At 31.8% G+C, this 26,362-nt stretch overlaps 1 protein-coding gene across 3 annotated transcripts in view; it reads right to left on the reverse strand.

Moving 5' to 3' along the window:
* LOC140443340 (very long chain fatty acid elongase 4-like) overlaps positions 1-26,362 on the reverse strand; it is a 217,402-nt gene that overhangs the window by 14,544 nt on the left and 176,496 nt on the right. For all 3 annotated transcript variants that reach the window (XM_072534549.1, XM_072534547.1, XM_072534548.1), the window contains exons 2-6: positions 17,827-17,929; positions 13,231-13,418; positions 8,786-8,866; positions 8,211-8,382; positions 3,522-3,649 (exon numbers count right to left, since the gene is read on the reverse strand). In XM_072534549.1, coding sequence (XP_072390650.1) covers positions 3,522-3,649; positions 8,211-8,382; positions 8,786-8,866; positions 13,231-13,418; positions 17,827-17,905 — 648 coding nt within the window. In that variant the 5' untranslated portion in view covers positions 17,906-17,929. The remainder of the gene's footprint in view (positions 1-3,521; positions 3,650-8,210; positions 8,383-8,785; positions 8,867-13,230; positions 13,419-17,826; positions 17,930-26,362) is intronic.

Here is a 26,362-nt window from a genome sequence, read left to right on the forward strand (position 1 = left end):
CCAGTCCGAACTGTCTAGTGAATTTAGTAATTATTTTTTTGCGAAGTTAGTTACTTTTTGACAGACTAAAAGTGGCTGGGAATTACTATACAACGAAGCACACGTACTCATAGCCAATATTAATAGTAAACAAACTAAATAGTAAATAAAATAGAACTTTGCGAATCACCGACAATCAATGTTTATTTATCTGCACCAAATAATAAATAGTTATGTTAAATTATAACAACTAAAATATATTTTTTAAATATATACTACCCAAAATTTGATGGGTTTAGTATACACTTCCACTATTTAGAATAATTCTTCTTTTTTTAAAGAAAGTAGTCTGCAATAGTGGGAAACTTGAGCTATTAATTCTGAAAAGTAGAAATTGTTGTGTTGTAGGTTTCCGACAATGAATCTGTCAAAATATGCCCGAGCTAAGCGAATGGAGTATAACATTACTGGTGTACAAGATATTTTCAGGATTAAACAATAAACTCATATCTTCAAGCCTTCTCCATAAAGTAATATTGGCTATATATAGTGAGGGACAAAATTATGGAATAAATTAATTTTTTCAAAAAAAGCGACTTTAGAGACACATCCGAAAACAACTCTTTTTATTTTTACATTATGATTTTTGGCATATATATCATAGTACTGACGTTATCCATCTAGGCATGATGACGTAATCGATGATTTTTTAAATGAAAATAATGGTCTTATGAATATTCATAAGGCACAAACATAAACATATCTATACCTACATAAACAAATACTCTATATCTACATAAACTCAAAATGACCTAGAGATATATAGCAGAATATTATTCTTTTATTATATTTTAAGTACATTATATTTTCTCAAAATACTTCTTTTATCTTATTATGTCATTTATATCCACCTGAATTTGTGCTTTATATTTTTAACTAACTAATGTAGGACGGAATGTGGTAAAAGAGCAATGTAATGAGCATCTATGTGACTAATTAAGATCCTTATGTCTCGCGAAGGGTTTTTTACCACCAGCGTCAAGGAGGAAGTAGAATTGGTAATTATAAAATTATTTTTAAATTGCAGTTAAAATCGTAAGAACGTGAAAGAAAAGATGATAATTACCTAGTAAAATAATTTTTATAATACAGTTTGAATAAAAAAATCTAAGAAAGCTTTATACACTGGGGTGCAAAATTAACCGGCATGTCGTTCTAACCATATCACGTCCACTTAAGACAAAATATTTTTCATATTACATACAATTATAGATTTTTATGAACTAACAGTTGTGTTTTCAATTGCACATATTGCAGATCTGGAGTCTTTTATTATCACCGATTTTTTTAATATTTTTCTCTTGGATAAATTCTAAAACTTTTCCGATAGCTATAAGTTTAGCTGAAAAAATACTACAAACACTAAATAAATTGTAATTGTTGTATAGGTGGGTATTTTGCACATAAATAGCACATTCTAATCCTGTTTAATTTGTAGTAATCCACACGTATGTTAAGATCTACCGAAACCTTTAAAACAAATTTTAATTTTCGTCGATAAAACACTCTTATCAAACGATATCAAATTTTTACCGTCGAGTTGATACAAATTGTATTTAAAATTGATTTCGCGCGCGCAACTGACATTTAAAATCGCCGGTTGCTTCAAGCGTTGTTTCTGAGAGAACGGTTTATTCTCCACGTTAAAAGTGCTATTAAACATTTTAGTTGATAAAACGATTCTTGATAAAACAATTTTTTCCTTTTTTCTCCTTTACAGGGGGCGTTTTAGGGGAAATCCGGGGTCTAGAAGTGATGATCTTTTTTTGGGTCCCACAATTAACATTATCAGTAAAATTCGGCTTATTTGTATGTTTTTTAGAGGTTCAGTGGCATTTTCATCTCTGACGACTGGAGTAAAAATTCAATTTGATTCTAAAATTCGATATTAGTTCTTCTTCTTCTAGTTCCATGACCGTTATCGATCGTTGGATATCATGTTGGCTACCATATTCGCTATCGTGACTTTATTGACAGCAGCTCTAAATAACGATGTAGTTGATTTTCCATACCATTGCCTTAGATTTTTTAGCCATGATGTTCTTCTTCTACCAGGACCACGATTACCTTGGATCTTTCCCTGAATGATCAGATGTAAAAGATCATATTTTTCAGGGTGTCTCATAATGTGACCGAAGTATTCCAGCTTGCGTTTCTTTATTATATTGACCAGTTGTGTTGTTTGGTTCAGCCGTCTAAGGACCTCCTCATTTCTAACTCTGTCGACCCAGCTTATTTTCAGTAGTCGTCTGTATACCCACATCTCAAAGGCTGTCAAGCGTCTAAGGATAGCCTCAGTTAGAGTCCACGCTTCCACTCCATGTAGCAGGACAGGAAAGATGTAGCAAGATGTCATTCGAACTCTAAGGTCAATGCTAAGATCGTGACTGCAATTAGACCGATAATAGTTACCTAGGTATAACTATAAATATTTATAAAATTGCGGGCTTGTCATACTTAAAAAACAGAATTTCGTTAGTTTCACATTTTTTAAATAAATAAATGAAACAATAATACTTTAACCGTAAGTACATGGGATAGCTTGCATTTTTACATAAAACGTAATAAAAAGTTACTAATCATTTACAAGTTATCGTAAATAAAACTAACGATCTATTTCTATGGTTCCAACAAAAATCGTCCGAAAAAAATTTTTAAAGGATTTTTTTGCCAATAATTGTTTAAACAATATACCAAGTTAATTTAACATTAAATTTATTAACAAAAATCATGTTCACAGTGTAAGCAAATGGTACATTACGAATACAAAAATTAAAAAAAGAATCGGCCAAATCAAAAGTTTACCCGTTTCCCCTTTCACTACAACAAGCTAACTAAAATTAAAGCTGCACATTTTGAAGCTTTGTAAATGACTCCGTTCAAGGGAAATATTTTTTAAACTTTGTACATTTAAACTTCAGTCCTTGAGTTTTCAAATGCTGCTAATAGGTTTTTTAATTGTTATGAACAAACCAGCTATGAATTAAAAAAAGGGACTAACTTCGTCCCTAATTATCATATACTTAACAACTTTTTTTAATATTTAAAATGTCAGCTTTTGAAATGCGAAAAAATAATTTGTCTCCAAGATACAGCAAAAAAGTTATTATAACTGTTTATAAGCCAAAAACTTGCAATATTTTTTCAATAAATTTTTCCCATGTTGGGAAAAAAGATGGTTGAATAACTATTCCTCTTGTTTACGGTATCCGTAGATTAATTGTAAGTTCACATTGGAAAAACAATATTTCTTGAAAAAACTTACGCCAAGGATTCAAAAGTAAAGTCCTCAAGGGATAATTACTTATTATTATTTACATCGTACATATTACAGTAATAGTTTTAAATTATAAATATAATATATCTACTCAAAGCATAAATAATTTTATTATCTCTTTATAAATTTACTCCAAACTTTTGGAAAAATTTTTAAAGAGAGTAGGAACTAGGTACATTTACTATTAATACGTAATCATACATACCAGTTGTAGTATCGTTAAGTATTTCTTCCACCATAAATATTGAGCAACTTTAGGACCAAATACTGATAGTCCGTAGTAAGAATACATCAAAACATGTATTCCAGAATTGACCATGGCAGGTAAGAAGGCTGCAAATAAAAAAAATCATAAATACATTATTTTAAGCGTTAATCTAAAAACATAGTCTCTCCGACTCGTTATTAGAACTTTTAGGTCAAGAAAAAAAACATTCAAATCCACAAGGAAAGTAAATTCCTGTAGTAGGCTGTATTCCATATCTCACGAAAATTTTTTGTTAAAAAAATTCCTTTATAAAAGGTATATTAATATAAAAACATATCGGGCTACATCACTGAACATTTTCGGAATAACTATTCCATCATCAGTGGTATCTTAAAATAAGTATTACCACTTTAATTAAAGCAAACTTGAAAGTTAAAATTTTGACCAAGGTTATTACAAAAATGTGGTTAATACTAAATATATGGGTAAAAACCCTTTAAATGTAGTTAGACTAGCTTTGAATTATCAATTATCGATTGTTATTAATGATCAATTAAACATCATATTTAAAAACTATGATGTCTAAGTTACAAAAGGAATTGATCACATGGTAACGTAGGACTCCATTGGGGTTGGTAGTCCTTAGGCGAAGTGTCTGTGAGGATTTGTTGACCGCTGCTAGTTGTTGGTAGTCTGTACTACTTGTTGATATCAACAAGTCTCCACAGACACTTCATCTAAGGACTACCAACCCCAATGGAGTCCTACGTTACCATGTGATCAATTCCGTTTATAACATAAACAACTTAGTTTTTAATATCAAAAGTTTAATTTAAAGTTAATTTAACTGCATATAAAGGATTTTTACTCATATACTTAGTGGCTTTGAATACGTAAATCCAGATAGCATTGATGATAAAATAGTTATTCGGAAAACGTTCTGTAATGTAGCCCGATAGGGTTTTTATATTAATATATATCTTTTATAAAGGAATTAAAAAAAATGTTTTTAATAAAGACATTGTTCTAATATTTTTATCATTTGGCCTTTTTTTCAAGTCTGTTGTAAACTGGTCGTACTGCAACCAGTTGGCACTACTGACCGGCCCGGCCTATGGTCGGCTCAGTTTAGCATAGACTGGAATGCCAACCACACCACATCAGATCACGATATAACATCAGATCACACTACAATAATAATAACTTTAAGTACACACATAATATGGAGAACACCGCCATCTAAACTCACAATTAAAGAAACAAACTGGGATATTTTCCAAAATTCTATAAATACAAAAATTAGACTAGATATTAGTATAATAGAAAACCAAGATGTAGAGAAAGCAGTAGACTATTTAACAACAGTTTTACAAACAACAGGATGGGAAGCAACACTACAGCGCCAAAGAGGTGTGTAAGAAAACCATAACCAAATCCACTAAATAAAACGTACCTTAACAGGATAAGTCATAGACTAAATAGAGCATTACATGAAGAAAAAAACGACTCTTTTCCATTTTATGTTTCGAACCTCTCACATGGACCAATCTATACGGATAAGTTACTAAAAAAATTAAACGAACGACAATAACAAAATTCACGTTTAAGAAAAACAGGTATAACCTGGACCCGCACAAATGTAGACAAAACAGCAGTATTCGCAGAGCATCTTGCAACTGTATTCGCAGCAATAGATACTAATAACGATGAAGATGATGATATAAGAATTACCTCGAAACTTTATGTCAACTATTTCTTTCTCTGACAACATTTACTCCGACAGAGGTTCGACAGCAAATAAAAATGCTAAATCCTAAAAAAGCTCCTAGCTATGATTTGATAACAGGAGAATTACTTCAGAAGCTATCGACAAAAGTGGTGTTATTAACAATAGCATACTACGTCTTCGATACTTTCCAATACAATGGAAATTTGCTTAAGTTACTATGATTCCAAAACCTGGTAAAAACGCAACGTAAGTATCGTCCTATAAGCCTACTCCCAATAATTTCGAAAGTATTAGAAAGGCTACTATTATATAAAATCGAGCAAGTTGTTCCCATAAACGAAATTATACCACAACACCAATTCGGATTTAGACGTGAACACTTAAATATCCAACATTCCCACAGAACTCTCGAAGAGAAAAAGTTTTGCGCTTGAGTGTTTCTAGGTATACAACAAACACTTCATAGAGTATGGCAGAAAGGTTTCCTCTACAAACTAAAATTACTTCGTACTAAAATCGTATCTTACTGACCGTTACTTCCAAGTCAAAATTCAAGGCAGCTACTCAAACTACACATCATACAATCTGGAGTACCCCAGGGTAGCATTTTGGGCTCATTTCTGTAATTGATATTTACAGCGGACGTTCCAACCAGCAATGATATCTTCTTAGCTACTTTTGCCGATGTCATGGGAATATTAGAAGTGGATATCGAACCTAATGTAGCATCACAAAAAGTACAAAATTATTTAGTTCAATTACAAAACTAGCTTAAGCGATGGAAGATCAGTGTTAATGCTAGCAAATCAGTAAAAATTACTTTTACGACAAGAAAATCTACATGTCCACAAGTTTATATTAATAATACTCCCATTCCTATAAAACCAGTTGTCAAATACTTGGGATTACATCTGGATGAAAAACTTACATGGACAATGCACATTAAAACTAAACGGAAACAACTTGATGTTAAACTAAAAAATATGAACGGGCTATTTAACAAAAGGTCTCAGTTATCTCTTAAAAATAAACTGCTTCTGTACAAAGCTATACTTATACCAGTTTGGGCATATGGAATAGAACTATGGGACTGTAGCAAACCATCAAATACGAAGATACTTCAAACATTCCAATCCAAAATACTCCGTATGATAAGTAAAGCTCCATGGTATGTATCTAACCAAACACTTCACAATGATCTGGACATCCCATTACTTAAGGACATATTAAAGAATCACTCAATAAAACATAAAAATCGCACCACTGATCACAACAACGAACTGATAAACAATTTATTCGCCCAATCACTTGCCTCGAGAAGATTGAAGAGAGTAGGGCCAGAAGACCACTAGGAACCGTTTGTGGACGGTACCTCATCATCATCATTGGTGCTACAGCCCTATAAAAGAGCCTCGACCTTTCCAAGTCTATTACGCCAGTCAGTTCTATCCATTGCCAACTGTTGCCAGTTTGCTGCGCCTATTTGTCTACCATTCTCATCTACACCATCCCTCCTTCTGAGTTTTGGTCTACCCCTACTTCTACTTCCCACAGGTTGTGACATAAGGATTCTTCTAGGAGGGTTGTTCTGCTGTGATCTTGCCAGATGTCCTGCCCATCTTAGTCTTCCTATTTTTATAAACGATACTACGTCTTTACCACCAAATATATTTTTATATCTGTGATATATCTCGTAGTTGTACCTCTTTCTCCAAACACCATTTTCACAAATGCCACCAAATATCCTTCGTTCAAATATAAGCAGGAGATTTTCACCCGCCTTGGAAATGGTCCATGTCTCCGATCCATATGTCAACACTGGTTGTATAAGGGTTTTGTATATGGTTATTTTTGTTTTTGGCTTAAGTTTCTGCTTCTCATACGTCTACTCAGTCTAAAATAGCATTTGTTTGCTAGGATTAATCTTCGCTTGATTTCTTCCGTCATGACATTCTCCTTGGTGATCAGGGAGCCTAAGTATGTGAATTTGTCCACCACTTCAAAGGTAGAATTATCAACCGTGAATTGGTGGCCGATGTTTCTGGCTCTATTGTTGGGTGTTGATGCCATTATCTTAGTTTTATCTTCATTTACTTGCAGGCCCATATTTTTTGAGGCGTTTGACAAGGTGGTATACATTTCTTCTAGCTTGCATGTTGTGCGGGCAACTAGATCAACATTATCTGCATATGCCAAAATTTGGGATGATTTATTAAAAATGTTTCCTCTGCTGTCTATTTGGGCATCCCTGACCGCCTTTTCCAAAGCTATGTTGAAAAGGAGACACGCGTGGACGGTACCTAACTCACGTTAATTTACTTACAGACTATTTACTTATTACTCTGTGTATAGAGTAGATTGTAAACATGCAATGTAACAATAAAAAAAATCTTTTGTTATATATTATTATAGTGTATATTTCATTAATCATTATTACATATTTAACTCTAAATAATATTTCTGTGTAGTCTCTATTTTAAACATCTTTAAATTGAAATGAATTAACTAAATATTAAATATTTTATTCTTTTTCCGTATATTTAATTACATGATTTTTTTTTGATGATGATGACTTATGTTAGTTAGGACTGTTCTCATGTTTCCTTTGATATACTATGTATATCAAATTTCCTTTGATGTACTATTTGACTACATTATATGATTATTTCTGTTTTTTTATACATTTATTTTGTTATATATTTATTTGATTACTTTATTTGATTATTAATCAAATCTTTGCATCTTGCTAGTTTGATAATGGCACTTTTTTGTTACACCTTTTGCCACCATACCACTTACCACTGATGCATATGTAATTTTCCGTTTTACGATCCATTATAACATGTCTAGTTGATCATTTCCCCAACTACATAACCCTTCTAATTTTCAAAAATATATTAACCATTTTGAACTAATAGAAAATTAAAAGTTTATTATATTAACAAAATTATACTTACTAGAACCACTGGGCACCCATTTGATTCCAATCCACCAAAAAGCGAACATAGTAGAATGATGGTAAACGTGTAAGAATGACAGTTGAGTGGTCTTCTTTCTTAATATAAAGAAAAGAGTATCACAGAATTCTAGAAGTTTAGAAAAATAGTACCACCAAACTGCATCTGCAATCTAAAAATTAAAAATCACGATTTAAATTTTAAAAATAGACTTATTCTATTTTAAATATTAAGTTAAATGATAGGTTAAATGTTTAATTACTCGTTGAAGCAATACCTCGAATTAATAGATACATTTTTGGAACAGGTTAGCGGTAAAACTATCAGTATCGTAATTTTATAGATGTTATGAAATTAAAATAGTTTGGAAAAGCATGATTAATTTAAATCTTTCCATACTTTTATATTCCATAACATCATTATATTATGCAAGTGAATGGTTTCCTATTTTCTTTGTTCTGCTAGGGATAATAGTTTTATCTTCTCTTCTTCTAATAATATCTGATTGATTTCCATGTTTACTTATTAACTAGTTAGATAATTAAATAATTGATTACCTATAAAATCACACATACCTGCATTTCATCAGCTGTGTATTTCTGTCTGCAAGGTTCACAGAAGTAATTATATCTTAAACGAAATGAAGCAGTAAGTAGCTGAAAAAAATAATGATTTTAAATTAATTTAAATTAAGAATAAATTATTTTTTTATGGCTATTTTAAAACTCTTTATTAATAAAAATGTAGTTTACGGATTCGTGAATTTTTCATTTTTCACTATTTGTCATAAAAACTTCTGCCCAATACAGTAGTTTTGCATGGACCAAATTGATTCTGATCTTAAAGTTAGCTATAAAAATAAAACTCCAAGTAAGATTTGTGCTGATTTTATATTGAAAATATCCAAGATAATTTATATACATTATTATCTCAACATCAAATATACTTGTATCAACCTTTTACAATGATCTTCACCCAAAATTCATCAAAAACTTATTAACTGGAGTAAAATTAAAACCAGTAATTTAAACACCATAAACTAATACTTGATAGTGAACAGCCAAGGAAAAGTTACAAAATCTGGTTTAAAACAACTACAAAATATATAGATCATGACTAGGTAAAAAAATAACATGTGAATTTTTTTTAAATCGTTGTCCTTTAAACTAACCAAAAGTCCAAATACCCAAATACCAAATAACCAATGTATTACGTTTCTTTTTCATGGCTCCATAAAAAACCCGAGTCAATCGACGGGTTAATTTATTCCGCATAACATGACGTCACAGCGAAAGAAATTTCGTTACTTTCATAACGAAGCCAACGGCACCTGTTTTACTTCAGCATATTTCGTTTCCAAAATATTAACTGGTTTAGAGAGCCGTTAGAATTTTACTTAATTAAAACCATTCATAAGTGTTCCATCAGATATATTTGGTGAAAGTAAGCGCGTTAAATGACTAACGTGTATATTTAAAAGTAGAATTCCCAATACATTACGTATTGGTAATCTTCTTTCTCGTAGTGGTCACACGGAAATACTGACATAATGTTTTTTATATTGCTACTTTTTTATGCAGGATGTCCGCGTCCTTAAATTTCTCCTGTGATTTATGACAAAATTATGCTCTTTTTTTAAAACGTTTGTTAGTTTTGCGGTATTTAAGTTTAAATATGTAGTTTTTATTTTTCTTTTTTTGGATCATTTTAAGACTGACTGTGTACTATTATAATACATTCCAAAACTCAAAATGTTATCACTCCTGGTAATCCTAACGTGATTTGTGTGTGAAAAATAGATAAGAGTAAAGGTTTTGAGAGAGCTTTGAAGGAAGGGATAAAAAGTATGTTTTTAATGCGATTCTTTTTATATGCGATGTTTAATTGCGAGTTTTTGTTGAAGCAATCTTCAATTTTTAAATCTCTCTCGGTCATTGCATCTTCGATATCTTCTCTCCATAACTGTCTTGGTCTACCTCGTTTTTTTCTAGTGGGTGGAGTCATTTTTTCTATCTTTTTTGGCATCTATTTTCAGGCATTCTCTGCAGGTTTCCATATCAGTTTAGTCTTTTGGCTTCAATAGTATCTATTATGTCTAGGTCAATTCCCATTTATCCCCTAATGTCTAGGTTCTTCACTTTATCAAGTCTAGTATGCCGGCAACATCGTCTCCAATAGTCCATTTCCATTGCCTTAATTTTTGATTTGTTTTTTTAATTGATTTCCCAAACTTTGGCGCCATACAGCCCAATACTTTCTATCATTGTTTTATAAATTCTAGTAGTAAAAGTAGCTGTCTAGTGGCTGATCTTGCTTGGCCAATCCTAAAATGTATTTCTTCGTTACTTCCAGGTTTTGATGTTATTTGGACTTCCAAGTATTTGAAGGTTTCAGTTGATTTTATAATTTCCATTTTAATTTATAGGCTTTCTAGTTTTTCTTCTGTAAATAAATACTAGGTTTTTTGGATATTAATTTTAAGGCCCCACTTGGTGTATTCCTCCTCCAGTTTTCTAGGCATATAGTCTATGTTGCTCTCGTCGTCAGCTAGAATGGCTTAGTCGTCAGCAAAGTATATCGTCTACAATCTCTCGTTTTCGATTGGAATGTCCATATTGCAGTATTTTCTTCTACACACTGAGAGCGCCTCATTCTAATATATTTTGAAGAGTGTAGGTGCTATGCAGCCGCAGCCTTGCTATCGACCCTTACTAATTTCTCTACGTGATTTGTTTCCAGTTTTAATGTTTACCGACAAATTTTTGTAAAGCTGTTGTACTGCTTTTAGAGTTTTTTTTGATTAATTTCTTGTTTTTCGATTGCTACCCAAAGCATTGAAACTGGTACACTATCGTATGCCTTTGTCAGATCTATAAAGACTACGTGAGTTGAAAGGTTGTGGGCTAAAAATATTTTCTCAATAACCTGATTTAGAGAAAATATGCTGTCTATACAGGATCTGCCTGCATGAAAGGTATTCTGTTCTTCTGCATCTGTCATCTCTTTTTCAATTGTATGAGAGTGAATTTATTACATTTAACCTTCTGTAGTTTGAACAATTCCGTCTATCTCCTTTTTTGTAGATGTTGTTAATATGTGCTTTTGTCCACTCCGATGGTATGTATCCCTTATAGAATAAGGTGAAGACAAAAGAAAGTAATTCCCGCAATACTTGTGGGCTGTGTTTTAATAATTCGTTTGGTATATCTTGTGGTCCTCATGCTTTTCGATTTTTTAGATTTCGTATTGCATCTTTAACTTCCTGTACTGTTATTTCATCGTCTTCATCGTATTCCACTTCATATGTTATTATAATGGTGTTCGTGAATTGCGGTCTTGTTTTAGTCAGAAGTTCTGAGTAATGTTTGATCCAAGATCTTTCTTCTATTAAATCTATTTTACTCACTTCTTTTCTCTTTCTTTCTGGTTTTTTACCGTTTTCCATGCTTCTCTTGATCTTGTTGACCCTATATATTTGTTGAGCTATTCGCATTTACTTTTTCAGGAAACATGTTTTGTTTTAGTTACTAGTTTTTTATAATTTTCTCTTTGATCTTGCGTACGTTCGTCTATCATCTGAGTCATTTGTTTGTAGCCACGTCTGATCAGCTTATTTCTTGTTGTGTACTGCATTGGCGATGTCATTTGTCCACCACAATGGAGTATCCTTTTTATTACTTTGGATCCAGCCGAAGCCTCCCTAATCTGCGTCATTGACTTTATTAAACATTACTTGGTAGGTATTCTAGGCTGAAGAGTAGATCAGGTTTGTTAATTTATGGCTAAGCCGTAATTTATATAAAAATGATGTTGATTCGTTTTTCAATGCATCAATATTGTATTTGGGTGGATTCATTTCCAGTGGTTTTGATTGTGCTGGTTGGTTTTCATTTCGATGTAGGAGTTGCAGTCTATACTGTAGGTAACATTTTGATATTACTATATAGTGGTCAGTTCCGCACTCCGGTCCTCTTAACACTCTTACGTCTTCGACTTGTATGATGATGATTTTTTAAATGGTTAAGACATATACCTTGTACAAACATGTTATTTATTAAGTTAGTTATAGGATCAAAAACATAATTGAAGATTATTTTTAATATCTCTTCAGAAATGCTATAAGAAGATTTGTTAAGTTTTAAGTAATAATCAGGAGATAGGGACTCACACCAAAGTGATTCCACTGGGTACCTGATCGACCAAATATAATACGTGATTTGTTGCATTGTTGGCTCCGGAATCTTTGTATAATTACTATTTATTAATTCTTTAAATTTAAAATTTCCAGCCAGATGGTATTTGAATACGGCTCTCCGCGTACGAAAAGAAAGAATTATGTTCAATTAAGCCCAAAGACTAAAAATTAATATATTTATTCAGTGTTTTGTTTCCTAAGTAAAGTAATCAATACAGACATGTACATAGAGGTAGCTAAACTTAATGAACTAATCTTAGAAGGTGGAAATTTAATTTCGTCATGTTCTGACTATATCTTTTGGGGGACAAAGATGAAAAGAGATGGATGTACAGAAACAGAAATCAAAGAACGAATCATAAAAGGAAAACAATAATAGGCGCACTAAACTCACTTCTCTGGTCAAAAACTCTCTCTTAACAGAAAAAGATACAGCTGTATAACATCATTTTTAAAAGCGTTCTGCTTTATAGATGTCAAACCTGGCAACTAACTAAGAGAAAGAACCAAAAATTTCATGTTCTGGAAATGGATTTTTGGAGCAGATTAGCAGGTATATCAAGAATGATATACGTAATAAATGAAAGAATAAGACAAATCATGGACAGAACAATCACTGTCATCGAAGAAATACATCAAAAATAGCTTATTTGGTACATACATGTACAGAGAATGACAGACCATCGCCTACCGAAGATAATATTGCATTAGCAGCCATCGGAGTGAAAGAAAAACGAGGAAGACAGCAAACAACATGGCCCACTGGAGTCCAAAGGGCAATGTCAGCATATAAGTAATCAATAAAATAAAAGTAAAAATACTTACCCTAGAAGCTATATAAAAGTTAAGTCCTGCCATATATAAATTATAAGGTACTAGTAGCCAAGTTAGCTTAAAAGGTCTTCGTTTTTCCATCATTTTTGGTCCTATCCATACTATGAAGAAATATAAACAAATGAATAATAGCGTTGGAACTGGGGAATCTACTAAAAGCCATCCTTTTGTTCTGGAATCTAAAATATGTAATAAATGAGTTAAAGTTATAAAACAAATCAAAACATTGGCTTTAAAACCGATTTAAATCAAGAGACATTTTTTAAGTTTTTTAAACTAAAAACAGTGTTTTTAAAAATGTTACCTATGTTACCCTCTGGTAATGTTACCAGATTATATTGTTTGTGTAAACATTTACTGAATTATATACCTCAGTCCTCTTTAATAGCGTGTCTTAAAAATTATTTTTATTGGAAATAAGCCATAATTTAAGTTTAAAATAAGTTTATTTTATTGGCGTATTGCGTATTAATGTTTTGTACTCCTTTTTTCTTCTACTTCACTGTATAATACTAATAAATTTTCGTTTTTCAAAGTGGCGGTTTCTGTTCTTTTTCTTTTTGTTTCTGTTATAGCTATAACTTCAATCATCTTGTCTTCTATTCTGTTTTCAGTTCTATTTCTTTCCCGTTTATGCTTGTTACATTCCATGTTACCATTTTTAAAATGGACTTCTCCTTATTTGTCATTATGTTGCCCTTTGGATTTCATTACTTGTAGTTTCTCTTCAAATTTTTTAAATATAATGACATACCTACATCATATTATTTATTATTTTTTTTTGCTCTGTTTAGTTTTGTTATTATCCCCAATACTTTTTTTTATAAAGTTTTCTATTTCAATTTTTAGTTGCTCTTCATTTGGTGTATCTATTAGTAAGAGACCGGGTACCGTGACCAATGAAAACAGATTAAAATGAATATAGAAGTAGAACTAAATGCCGAGATTAAGAAAGTACTGAAAGAAGATATCGTATTCAAAATGAATTAATGCAGAATAAGATTGTTAGGAACGATATTAACGAGCAGTAGATAACGCAGTTACATACGCGATGATATAATGGAATACAGGAGGAGGAAAGAAAAGAGGAAAACCAAGATCATAGCGTCTGCAAGAAGTTGAAGAAGAAAATTACAAAACGTAGAAGCAAAAGGGTGGCAGAGAAAAACTAGAGACAGGAAAAATGAAGAGCGATCGGTAAGAAGATAATATAAGCAAAATGGACTGGTTCTCCCAGGAAATATGATCTAGAAAGCTTGTGCGACCCCACATTGGGTTGTACAGTGATTGTACAGTTGTGGTAATCTGAAAACTGCATATAGCACGCATAACTAGGGCGAAAATAACAGTCTGAAGTTGTTCTGCTAACAGAGAGAGACAAAATATAGTTTGAAATTAGTACCAATATTACAAGATTGTTTTTAACACTCATTAGATTGAACTCTAGTTTTGTCAAAATGACATTCAGTTTTGATAACGAAAACGTCGAATATACCTTTATTTTTTAATTAGTAATACTTCTGGTTTTATTCGCAAAAAACCAGACTAAAGAAATTGATACTTCAAGTTAGGAGAATGGCAACCTTTACAACTGAACATAAAATTCAAATTATTAAATGACATTATTCTGAAAGTAGTGCCTACGATATAATTGGTAGGTTTTAGTTCTCATTGTAAGGTCCTGTACCAACGAAATCTACAATTCACAACATTATTTTCAAATTTGTAAAAACTGGTTTTGTCAAGAATTGTAGAAAATGCACAGATAGTGATGAAGACGAAAATCAACCAGCTCATGTAATTAATGAAGAACGGTAACACCGTGAAACTGCCTTATGTAGTCTAGCTGAAATCAATTTTACTTGTAACAGCACCCAAAGAGAGAAACTGGTCTTCTTCTTAACGTGCCCCATCCCTGAGGACGTTCTGAAAGCCCTTCAGCCGTTCTGAAAAGTTCTATTGATGTTTTCCCACTCCATTGTCTCAGATTCTTCAGCCAGGACATGCGTCTTCTCTCCGGTCCTCTTCTGCCTTCCACTTTCCCTTGTATGACCAGCCGTATCAATTTGTATTTCTCTTTTCTTAGCATGTGACCAATGTAGCTCATTTTTCTTTTCTTTATAGTGTTGAGTATTTCTTGATCTTTTTTAATTTTTCGTAGCGTTTCCGCATTTGTTATGTGTTGTGTCCAAGATACTTTCCACATTCTTCGATAACACCGCATTTCAAAGTTAATGAGTAGTTTCTCTGCCGCCTCTGTAATTGTCCAGGCTTCAACTCCATACAACAGGACAGAGAACACGTAGCATCCCAATACTCTAGTTCTAATTTCGATGTTAAGTTTTCCATTGCATAATATTACTTTTATCTTATTAAAAGCACTTCTAGCTATCTCAATACGCCGTTTTATTTCCGTACTTCTATCCCATTCTTCATTTAGTTCGCAACCTAAGTACTGATATCTGTACACCATGCCTAAAAGTTTTCCTTTAGCATAAACACTGTCTTCCTCAATCTTGTTCTTGCTTACCACCATGATTTGTTTTATTTGTATTCAGTGCCATTCCATACCTTTCTCAGTATTGGGTAATGCGATCAACCAATATCTGTAGTCCTTGTAGGAGAAACTGGTATTAGTGCTAGAACTCTACGAAATATTTTAAGAAGAAACAACTACCATTGCTACAAATTGCAAAAAACTCAGGAAATTTTCCCTGCTGATTAGGAATGACGTCGAAGTCGATGGTGTTTTGTGAGGACATGATGGAACGCACTAATCGTGACGAAGATTTCATAAAAAAAATCTTCTATACAGATGAGTCTTTTTTTTTCTCTTTAACTTGCCATCACAATCCATCTGTTACCGTAGGAGACTCTACAGAAAATAGGCACATAAGTGTTACCTTACAAAACACAATACAGTCAAAAATAATATTTTAGGTGACAACGTGGACACCTTTTTTCATTGTGGGCACTTTGTGTCGTCGTAAAAATCTAGATCTCCTGAGAAATCACATAATTCAAGCAGTTCGAGCAGTACCTATTAATATGGACGAAATTTGGTTGCAGCTAGACGGCTGTACAGCTCACAATGCACGGGAGGTATTAAATTTTTTAAACATTACGTTTTCACATAAAGTTGGTACAAAAGGTACCATAAAAATGCCACCTCGCTCTCCTGATCTTGCACCTTTGGACTTTTTTGTATGGGATTTTGTGACGCAACAAATTTACCGACATGAGCATCAACGGGCCGGAAATTTAGACGAATTACGTCTAAAAATCATTCAGGCCTTTTAAAGTATAACACCCGAAATGTTGTCGAACTTCTTCTTCTTCTTTAGCCTGTATTCGTCCACTGCTAGACATAGGCCTCTTCCATTTGCTTCCATTGATTTCTACTCTTGGCAATTTTTATCCAATGCTTGTTTGATATCATCTGCCCACCTCTTTGTCACTTGAGCCTTGGTATACGTTCTGCAACATCAGTAATCTTTGTTCTTTTACGAATGTCGATATTTCGAATCCTGTCTCTCAAACTAATCCCTAGTATGGCCCTCTCCATTGATCTTTGGGTTGTACTTAGCTGCTCTAATGTTTTCTTTGTAAAGGCCATGGTCTCCAGTTCATATGTAGTTACAGGCAAGATACATTTGTCATAAACTCGACGTTTTAGACACCTTGGTATATCTTCTTATATTATTATATATTCTTCAAGATAAAGCTAACTTGCCGAAAGCTACCCAAGACAATGTATGCGTCTTTTTATTTCGGTTATTTGGTTTTCTTTGCCGATTTTAATGGTATGTACAAGATATATATAGTGGTCTACATTTTCAAGACTGATTTTGTTTTATGAAGGTTCATATTAAGACCTATTTTATTTGACTACTGATTTAATTCCTTGAGCATTTGCTCCAGTTCCTTGATATCTGTACTAAATAATACTATGTCGTCCGCAAACCTCAAATGACTCAAACGTACACCATCAATGTTTAGACCTTTTTGCTCCCAATGTTGTCGAATACCCGAACACAATTATACAATAGATTGGGCTACTGATTGGCTGAACGTGGTGGACTTTTTGAAAATTTAATTTATCATAGTTTTAATTAAAATTATAAAATTGTTATTTTTTTAAATAAATTGTTTTACTTTATGCCGTTAAATATTTATTGTTATTTTTGAAACTGTTGATTTAATCTAAGATGAACCTGCTTTTAATTGTTGTAATCACATCGTTGAAATATTTCAGCAGATCATCTAAAAAATAAACTTTCTTTCGGCAGCAATGTACAGACAAGACTGCCGATAGTGCTTACGGGTCTATCACAGACATGTGATTACATGTTATTCTTCCGGACATACATGTCTATATAATATGTTTTCTCAATTCATTGCGTTGTCTTAATTCCCTATAGTCATATAATTTTTTTCCATGCGAATATCTTAACATGTACCTTTCGTCAGAATAATATTAATCCCCACCAAAAGGAAAAAATAACGCTAATGTAAATTTATCTGATAATAATTGTTTATTGTATATCTTATTGTAATGTAGCAAACAAATAAAATCATTTTACTCACCTGATAAAGATAGAGTCCATACATAATAGTCGTAGGCCCGTGACACTATACTTTGAGTTGAATTTATCACAGTTGCCATGTTGTTCTAAATTCTACGTCCGATCTGAAACAATATATAATTATAAATTATATGTGTGCAATTTTACATTTTGTTATTAATTTTTAGTATTGACAGTAGTATAAATTTAATTATACTCATTTAAATTTTATGAAATAGGGGTTTGTCAGTATATATATTATTAAAAATGAGTAGTTGTGTTATTTGTTTCAGTGTAAGATGATATTTCGAATTCTAATTCTAAGGTTTAAAAAAAAAAGTTATCTGTATAGATTTATGGGAAATATATCGACGAACCATTATTCTAAAATATCATAAAAGCAAATAATAGTACCAAATTAGTGTACATATACTTTGTCACCCTCTGAATTCTTTCTGAAGAGGCTCTCCTCCACAGGACACCAAAATAACACCCGCACCATCAACAAACCACAACACGTTTTAAAGTGGCGACAAATTCATTTAAACAGAATGGATTCTTAGATCATCCAATCATGAAAACACACAACTACCACAATCCAAACAACAATGACTTGAGTTTGTCAAATTTACGCTCTAGCAATCACAGTTGACAGCAATGAAAAGTGGTTTCAAGCAGTGCAGAAATGCATAAAAGAAACTATAATGAGAAGTGTTCTTTACTCAAATTGAGGAAGTAACAAGTAATACGCTGTAAACTACGAAAGCTTGAGTGAAGTTACGCATAACATAAAATTTCAATGACAAACAAATAAAAATAATAGAAAAATAGCTTAATTTATACTAAAAGTCGTACATCCATTCATGTCAGATGCACGTAAAAATCTGTAATAATAAAAATAGGTGCATAAACCGCTATCAAAGTGGAAAATATTAACAATAACATTGCCGACAGTGAAAATAACAATAACATAACAATAACAATAACAATGTATATTAGAGATTCAATACAATTCAGAAATTCAAATCCAATATTTGAAATTCAGATCCAATTTGAAGTCAGGTGATTATTCTAATAATATAAACTGTACTAATTATAGACATCTAGAAAATATGCGTGTTCCTAATTCATCACCAATGAATGCTTTAACATAGATAATGCTCCATATCACAAAGTGCATGTAGAAAACATTCCAATTTAGGTAATAGATGCAACAAAGAGATATAAGACAAAAAAATATATTTTGTCGATATAATGTTAACAATTGAGGTCCTATAGGTAAGTCATAAAACATTTTAGTGACTTAAAATTATTTAAAACTATATATTATACCATATACCATGCATATATTAAACCATATAATAGGCATAAACCGATAAGTTTAATAATTAGAGACTGCAATTAAAAAATGCTTTATTTATTATTTTGATTAAAACAATTTAAAATATTTCAAGGTTAACGTAAAATGTATATTTTTTATTTAAATATCAACATCTTTTTATTACATTTTTTGTGTAGTGTATGTTTGTTTTTAAGAAAGTTGTGTGTCAGGCAAATTATCAGACGTGTGATGGATTCGAGCGTTTTTTTTTATTTTATTGGCATAGACTAGGTGTCAATCAGCCAGTTACAACATGACTAATACCTTAAACATAATAAAAATTTTAGTAAAGTCCATAAAATATCAACAACGAAGAAGAGCTGAATAATATGCTTTAAGAACTAAAATTAAAATAAGATACAAGTTAAATGTTAAATATAGCATCTTTTCAACATCATCAGTGTGTTCAAAAAAACGGTACACATAATATAATTCAATATATTTATACGTTTTTTGTATTATCTCCTTTTTATTTATATTTACATACAAACAAGATGATGAGGCTCTCAGAGTTCCACAGCAAACTCTTGAGCAACTATCTACTCAATCCGACAACTGCTTTGCTATGGACTGTCCAAGTTGCTCACCACAATTTTGCATATACATATATTTTTTGTTAGTTGACACTACAAGACTATTTTGGTACTTGACAGAAATTTTACTAATAAATCGATCTGTTTCATCCTTAAAAATAAACCTAAACTGAAAATTTTTCATACGAAAATAAACGCAATTATCTTTCAATCCTCCAATTTTATTAACGAGCCTTTTATGGGGGATATTTTTGAAAAGCCACTTTTATGCCATTAGCCTATATAAACACCTCGATTTAGACATAAGGGAAGACAGAGAAAGGATCATAAAGACAAGAGTACGGGAACAAGCGGGAAAGAGCGAGAACATATCTTTTTTTATATTTGCACTATCTTGTGCGCATGAAATGTTCAAAATTTAGCTAAATTCATATTATACTTTTAGTAATTACACTGTTATAAAGTATACCAGAGAAAATTATTACGTTTGGTTTGGGTCTTTTTAAAGGACTTAATCTTTCACACATTTCGTATAGCCCAGAGGACAGAGACGATGTTATTAAACCGTTTTCGTTCATGGCCACGAAAGCAGGTGGCACCTCTGTATGCTAACCACCGCAGTGGTCAAGTTTTAGGAAACATTCGTTGGACTTTTCGAGTTTGAATTTGTATCAGCCCGAGTGTCTAATGAAGCAGGGATGCTAAAATGAGTTATAACACTCTATTGATACCGATTTGAGCACGGGAAGTTTAACGATAAATAATAAAAAAAGAGAAATTAGATTTAATTATATAACCTTTGTCATTAAGTAGATCTTATCTTCAATTTCTGATATATCTATTTTTATCGGATATATCTAATTTATCTATGTCTTCTTTATTCAATACTTTCGATTTTTTTGGTTTGTAGTCGTTAAGCCGATGGATTTTCTTTTAAGGAAAGCAATAACTTTGGGATAGCTTCTTACATCCATATTATTTTTAATGTTAAGTGTGGACTTAAGCATCGAGTAATTGCTCCAAAGGCTTGGTGGCTTCAATATATAAGATTTTTCCATTAAATATGCAAGAATGACTTCTTCATTTATAGTATGTACATTTTTATCATTGCTCCATTTTTTAAATAAATCGTATACCAACTCATACCTCTTTCTTGACTTTACCAGCAATAATTCATAAATAGCGGCTTTAACAGTTTCCCAAATCTCATCTGGAATAATTTCGGCTTCACTTTCACTGCTGATTTCCATTTCTTGGTATTGAAAAGCGAAAAATTAAGCGAAAACACACGAATCTTAAATGACAAGCGTTGTCATAATAAAATACAAGCTACACAAAATCGTCCCGAAAGTGAAAAAATTAGTCCCGAAAGTAGCTACTTTCGGTACGAGTTGTGTAAAATAGTACTTTCAATTTAATAAATCTTACCGAAAGTTTTATTTTCGGGACGGCTGCAGAAAAAATAATATTACCGGAGTTTTAGAGATTTGAATACCGCGCATTTGAAATTACCGCGAGTCAGTTGAAAAATTTTTTTCGAGAAAAACGCGTTTTTCTCGAAACTTTGTTTTTCCATGCGGCAAGCACGATTTCTCAAGAACGAATTGACCGATTTTGCTGAAAATTTTGCAAAGTTCATCTCTATACTATTGTTTAGCCATTCAATGAAGTGATTTTCAATCGATCGAGTCGTTCTTGTTTTATATTAAAAATTTTTTTTAAAAACGATGAGAATAGGAACAATGCTAAAAAATATGAGACAAAGATTCATTTAAAGCTATTTCAAAACTTAAAATTTTATTTTTGTCTCAATTCTTTTAAGAGTCAGTTTAGTCACCGAAATATTATACTAACCTCAAAATAAAAGAAGAAAACTGCAGGAAAAAATCGACAATTTTTAATATATTTAGAAGAAAGTTTTTTTGTAACTTATTCAAACATCTGCTAAGATTTTTTGTCTGTAAATTTTAAATATTTGGTATTTAAAATACAATTATTTAACAAAGTTGCGTATTTTTTCTTCAAGACATATGTAACTTTTTAAGACTAACTAATAATAGATATGATAGAATTTAGATTCTGTAAGTCCAGACTATATTATAATCAAGTGACAAAAATAATTATTTGTAAAAGAGACAATCGAGAAACAGAAGCAACATGAATAAATCAATAATGAGAAAAATCAGTAAACTTGGGAAATTGCTTTATGTAAAGTAATAGGACTAGTGAAAGAATGAATAATAATAAATAAAAAAAAATTATAAGCAAGATTTTATTTTTTCCAGAAAACACATTTAAAATAAAAAATATTAATAAATAAATAACTTTTAAACATAATACTATGCAGATATCACTATATGGATTGTAAAATTATATACTAACAAAAATTATGTCCGTTGACATTAAACGAGTATATTAGTTTCATTATTTTTATCGCCAACCGTTATTAAACTCATTCAGTATTGTACTCATTTGCGGCAGTAAAGTAACACTTTATTGTACTGACAAACAAAGAACTTTATCTGTCACAAATAATAACCAATTTGACGGAAATTGAATGTCAGTGGTCGATGGCAGTAATCGATTTTTGAGTTAATTTAAATTTTATTTTATTCTAATTATCAAAAATATTGTAGAAAAATTACGTTATTATTAATTAAAATTCATGTCCAAAAGTGAAATTCTGTATTTTGTAATTATATTCATATAAAATAAATCAAAACTTAAATTTAATTTACCGATTTGGTACTTAATCATTGTTCTGGAGCTATTTTCTTGTGTAATGTTAAAGTAATTACTATTTAAATGGGAATAAGTCACAATTAAAAGTTAAAGTTCGTTTATTGACGTTTCAATTTCCACTTCGGAAGGTATTTTGAGAACGATTTCCGAAGTGGGAATTGAAACGTCAATAAACGTACTTTAACCTTTAATTGTGGCTTATTCCCATTTAAATAGTAAGTACTTAATATGTATTGATAACTACCGATTAAAAATCTAAAGCGAGCATCATACAAAAGTCATCTGTCACCATTGTCATATGAAATTTTTATTTTGTCTAAAATTGTCAAGTGTCAAAACATGAAATTTGAAATTATAGACCTAGTAGTGTTGCTTTTAAGGAAATGAAAGAAGTGACATGACAAAGAAGTGTCAAGTTGTTCATTAGTATTTAATATAACACAACATAAATAAAACTGTAGTACTTATGACTATATATTTTTTGTATGTTCGTCCAATAAAAAGATTGCACAAAATATGGCTATTTGTTAATGGTTTTTATGATTTTCGATAAAATTTTGTATGCACCACGTCAGTAAACACTCTTTATCGAAATCGTGTGGTTCTCGCCTCGCTCGCTTCGCTCGCTCTGCTCGTACCTAATATCAGACTCGTTCAATAAAGAGTTACTTTACCAATTTGGTACGTAAATAACTATTATTTGAGTTCATTAGTCAAGTTTTTAATTACTATCCCTGAGAATTTTTAATTTTTTTTTTAAGTAAAAGTAGAAAAAGAACTAACCGACCCTATTGAAGCTGGCAATGGGATAAGACAGGAAGATTTCCTGAGTCCTGTATTATTCAGCCTGAATATGGACGAAATAATAAAAAAAAGTAAGAACTAAAAAAGGATACCAAATGGAAGAAAAACAACTTAAAATAATCTGCCATGCAAACGACGCAATACTACTCTCTCAAAGTGAAGATGGTTTATAACGTATGATGCACCAATTTAATATAACTGCCAGAAAATTTAACATGTTAATTTCCCCAAAAAAGACAAAATGCATGGTTACAACAGCAAATTTACTAAGATGTAAATTGGAGCTGGAAGGTCAGATAATAGAACAAGTGATGGAGTTCTATCTAGGCATTACATTATCTAGCTACGGAGCGCTCGAAACCGAAGTGGAAGATCAAGTGGTTATCATTCAGGCTGCCCAAAAGAAACAATATGGAGAAATAAAAATAACGGGAAAGAAACGATAGGCAGAATTTACAAAACAGTCATCAGATCAATAATGACATACGCGGCAGAAACAAGACCTGACACAGACAGAACAAAAAGGATGTTAGAAACAGCAGAGATGAAAACACTTGGAAAAATTGATGGTAAGACAGTATGGGACAAAGCTAGAAGTACAGATATACAACGTAGATGCAGGGTGGAGAACATCAAGGACTGGGTAAGAGGGAAGAGTAGAGTAGAATGAAACGATCATATAAGCCAAATGACAACAAATAGAGTAGTAAAGACGGCAAGAGACGGTTCCCCAATAGGAAGACGATCAGTAGGAAGATGGAATGACAACTTACTGGAGGCACATTGGAAAACAGACGATGTCTATATAAAAAGAAGAAGAAGAAGAAGAGAATTTTTAAAATACGCCGATTACACAAGTAAAACATGTCAACGTTAAGGCAGTGTTATCATTCAGAGCTAATCAAACAAATAGTTAATTACAGGATGGTTTTTTGATTTATATTTAATAATTTTTATTCGTGAAATTGACCGGTTACAACGATTTTTAAGGGTTTGGGCGGTCTATGTAGCTCAGAGAGGAGTGTATTCGCCTTTGGTGTCGAATGATGTCGGTTAGATCTTTACTATAAAATCCAATAAATACTGCTTAGGGCTCTGCCTCCAAGGCGATCTACCGAGAACACGGCGTTGCCTACCTTTTAAATTGGGTAAAGTGCATTTAGAAGAATATGGAATAGAGGACTTAGGACTTTGTTGCTTGTAGTTTCAACAGTTGCACTTTATAGTGTATACCTTATTCCCTTTGTGTAGATACAAGAAAACAAGAAAATAAAATAAGTTTCCATATAAGTCTGTTATCATTTTTCTATTAGTAGGTTCAAGCAAAAGACGTTTTCCGTGCAAGATTGTTCCAGTCTTGAAGCACAACTGTTCTTCCTTTTGACTAAGAGTGCAGCTTACTGTTATCCCTTTCTGAGTTGAGCAGTCAAATTTACTTTTTTTATGGTGTGAAGTTATTTGGTCCACCTTTTAGTCTAAAGGCACCTAGGTACCATTAACATACTGGTTTATAGATAAGTAAATGTGTTAAAAATAGTCAGTCCTGATTCTCATTAATTCTGCTAGAATTTCTTCTGAGACTTCATTATTTTGCCCCTAAATGACATTTCGGTAATTGAGGTTGTAAGATATTAATCTTTGTATTCTGTGGCAACTGTTATTGGTAATTAATCCTATTTTCTCCAGGTTTAAATTGAATGTTAGTTCAATTATTTTTATTAGAATTTATTTTTTTTTATAAATTTTCATGCTCCGAGAATTTCTCCCACCCAATAGGTATGTATGTATAATATAATTATTTGCATTACTAAGTCATCTTGTATGTGTGTGTCAACCCATTTGAAACACAATCATTTCTTCTATACGATCAGCTCTTCTATACGTTTTTCCAGCAGATTATGTTGCTGTGAGGTCTATTTAGGACACTAGTTATTTCTTCAGTGGTTGGTTTTATACTCTGTACCAAGTTCTATTAAGACTCTTTTAACAGATTTTTTTGATGCATCAAAAAGCTTTCCATCTAGTATGTTGCGATATACTGTACTTTGTATATATCGATACTTTTTTGTCCTTCTTGTGGAGACTTCACTAATGGGGGTTGGCTATAACCATTGTAAATTCATCTCTATCTTCTGCTTTTCTTAAAAATTGTCTGTGTGTTTAGAATATTCTAGTCGCGAATATTTTCATCCAGGATAATATTTGTCATCTACCAATACCATGTTTTCCTTCAATTTTATCCTTTATAATCATGACTATATTTTCCTTCAATTTTATCCTTTATATTCTGCTAAAATAATTCGTAATTATCATTTCTAAGTAGGTGTTTTAAATATGCTGTCTTTCTCGTTTTAATGGTCATCAAAATTTCTCTCTCACTTCCCAAAAAGGCTGCTTTTGATTGCGCTATTCTTGATCGAGTTTCTGATTGTGGATTTATATTTTCAGTAATCCACACTCCTTAGGATTTTATTTTGTCCACTTGTTCAATATCTTCATTCCTTGTTTTCTTTTTCTTTATTGTTAAACCAAACTGTTCCCTAGTATTGCAAATTGTGTTTAGTAGCGTTTGTGACGTCTTTAAAATTTTTAATGATAATGAGTGTATCGTTAACTTAACAAATGTTATTTATAGTTTCTTTCACCATATATCTTATCCTTTCTGTACAGTTTTTAAGTGCTTGTGTAAATAACTTTTCCGGGTATATATTAAATATTAATGGTAAAAGTACACAGCCCTATGTCATTTCTCTGTGCATCTGTGCTATATCTGTGCTAATGTTACCACAACCTGTTAATTTCAATACAGATTTCTCACTATGTTATTATCATTGTTGTTGAGTCTTTTTCGCTTTAGACATTCCATGAGAATCCTATGCTTAACTTTGTCGAAAGCTTTCTCATAGACTGCAAAAGATACGTAAATATCTTTTTGTTAATCTTGACATTCTTGGTCAAGATTATTGAAACTATATAGAGCTTCTGTTGTTCCGAAGCCATAACGGAACCTAAACTGTCAATGACTCCTATTCGCTTCAAACTTTCTGAATATTCTTAAATGGATAAAAATCTACGAAACAGAGATAATAGGAGAATAC

Source organism: Diabrotica undecimpunctata, chromosome 6 (assembly GCF_040954645.1).
Source record: "Diabrotica undecimpunctata isolate CICGRU chromosome 6, icDiaUnde3, whole genome shotgun sequence".
NCBI classification, from domain to species: domain Eukaryota; kingdom Metazoa; phylum Arthropoda; class Insecta; order Coleoptera; family Chrysomelidae; genus Diabrotica; species Diabrotica undecimpunctata.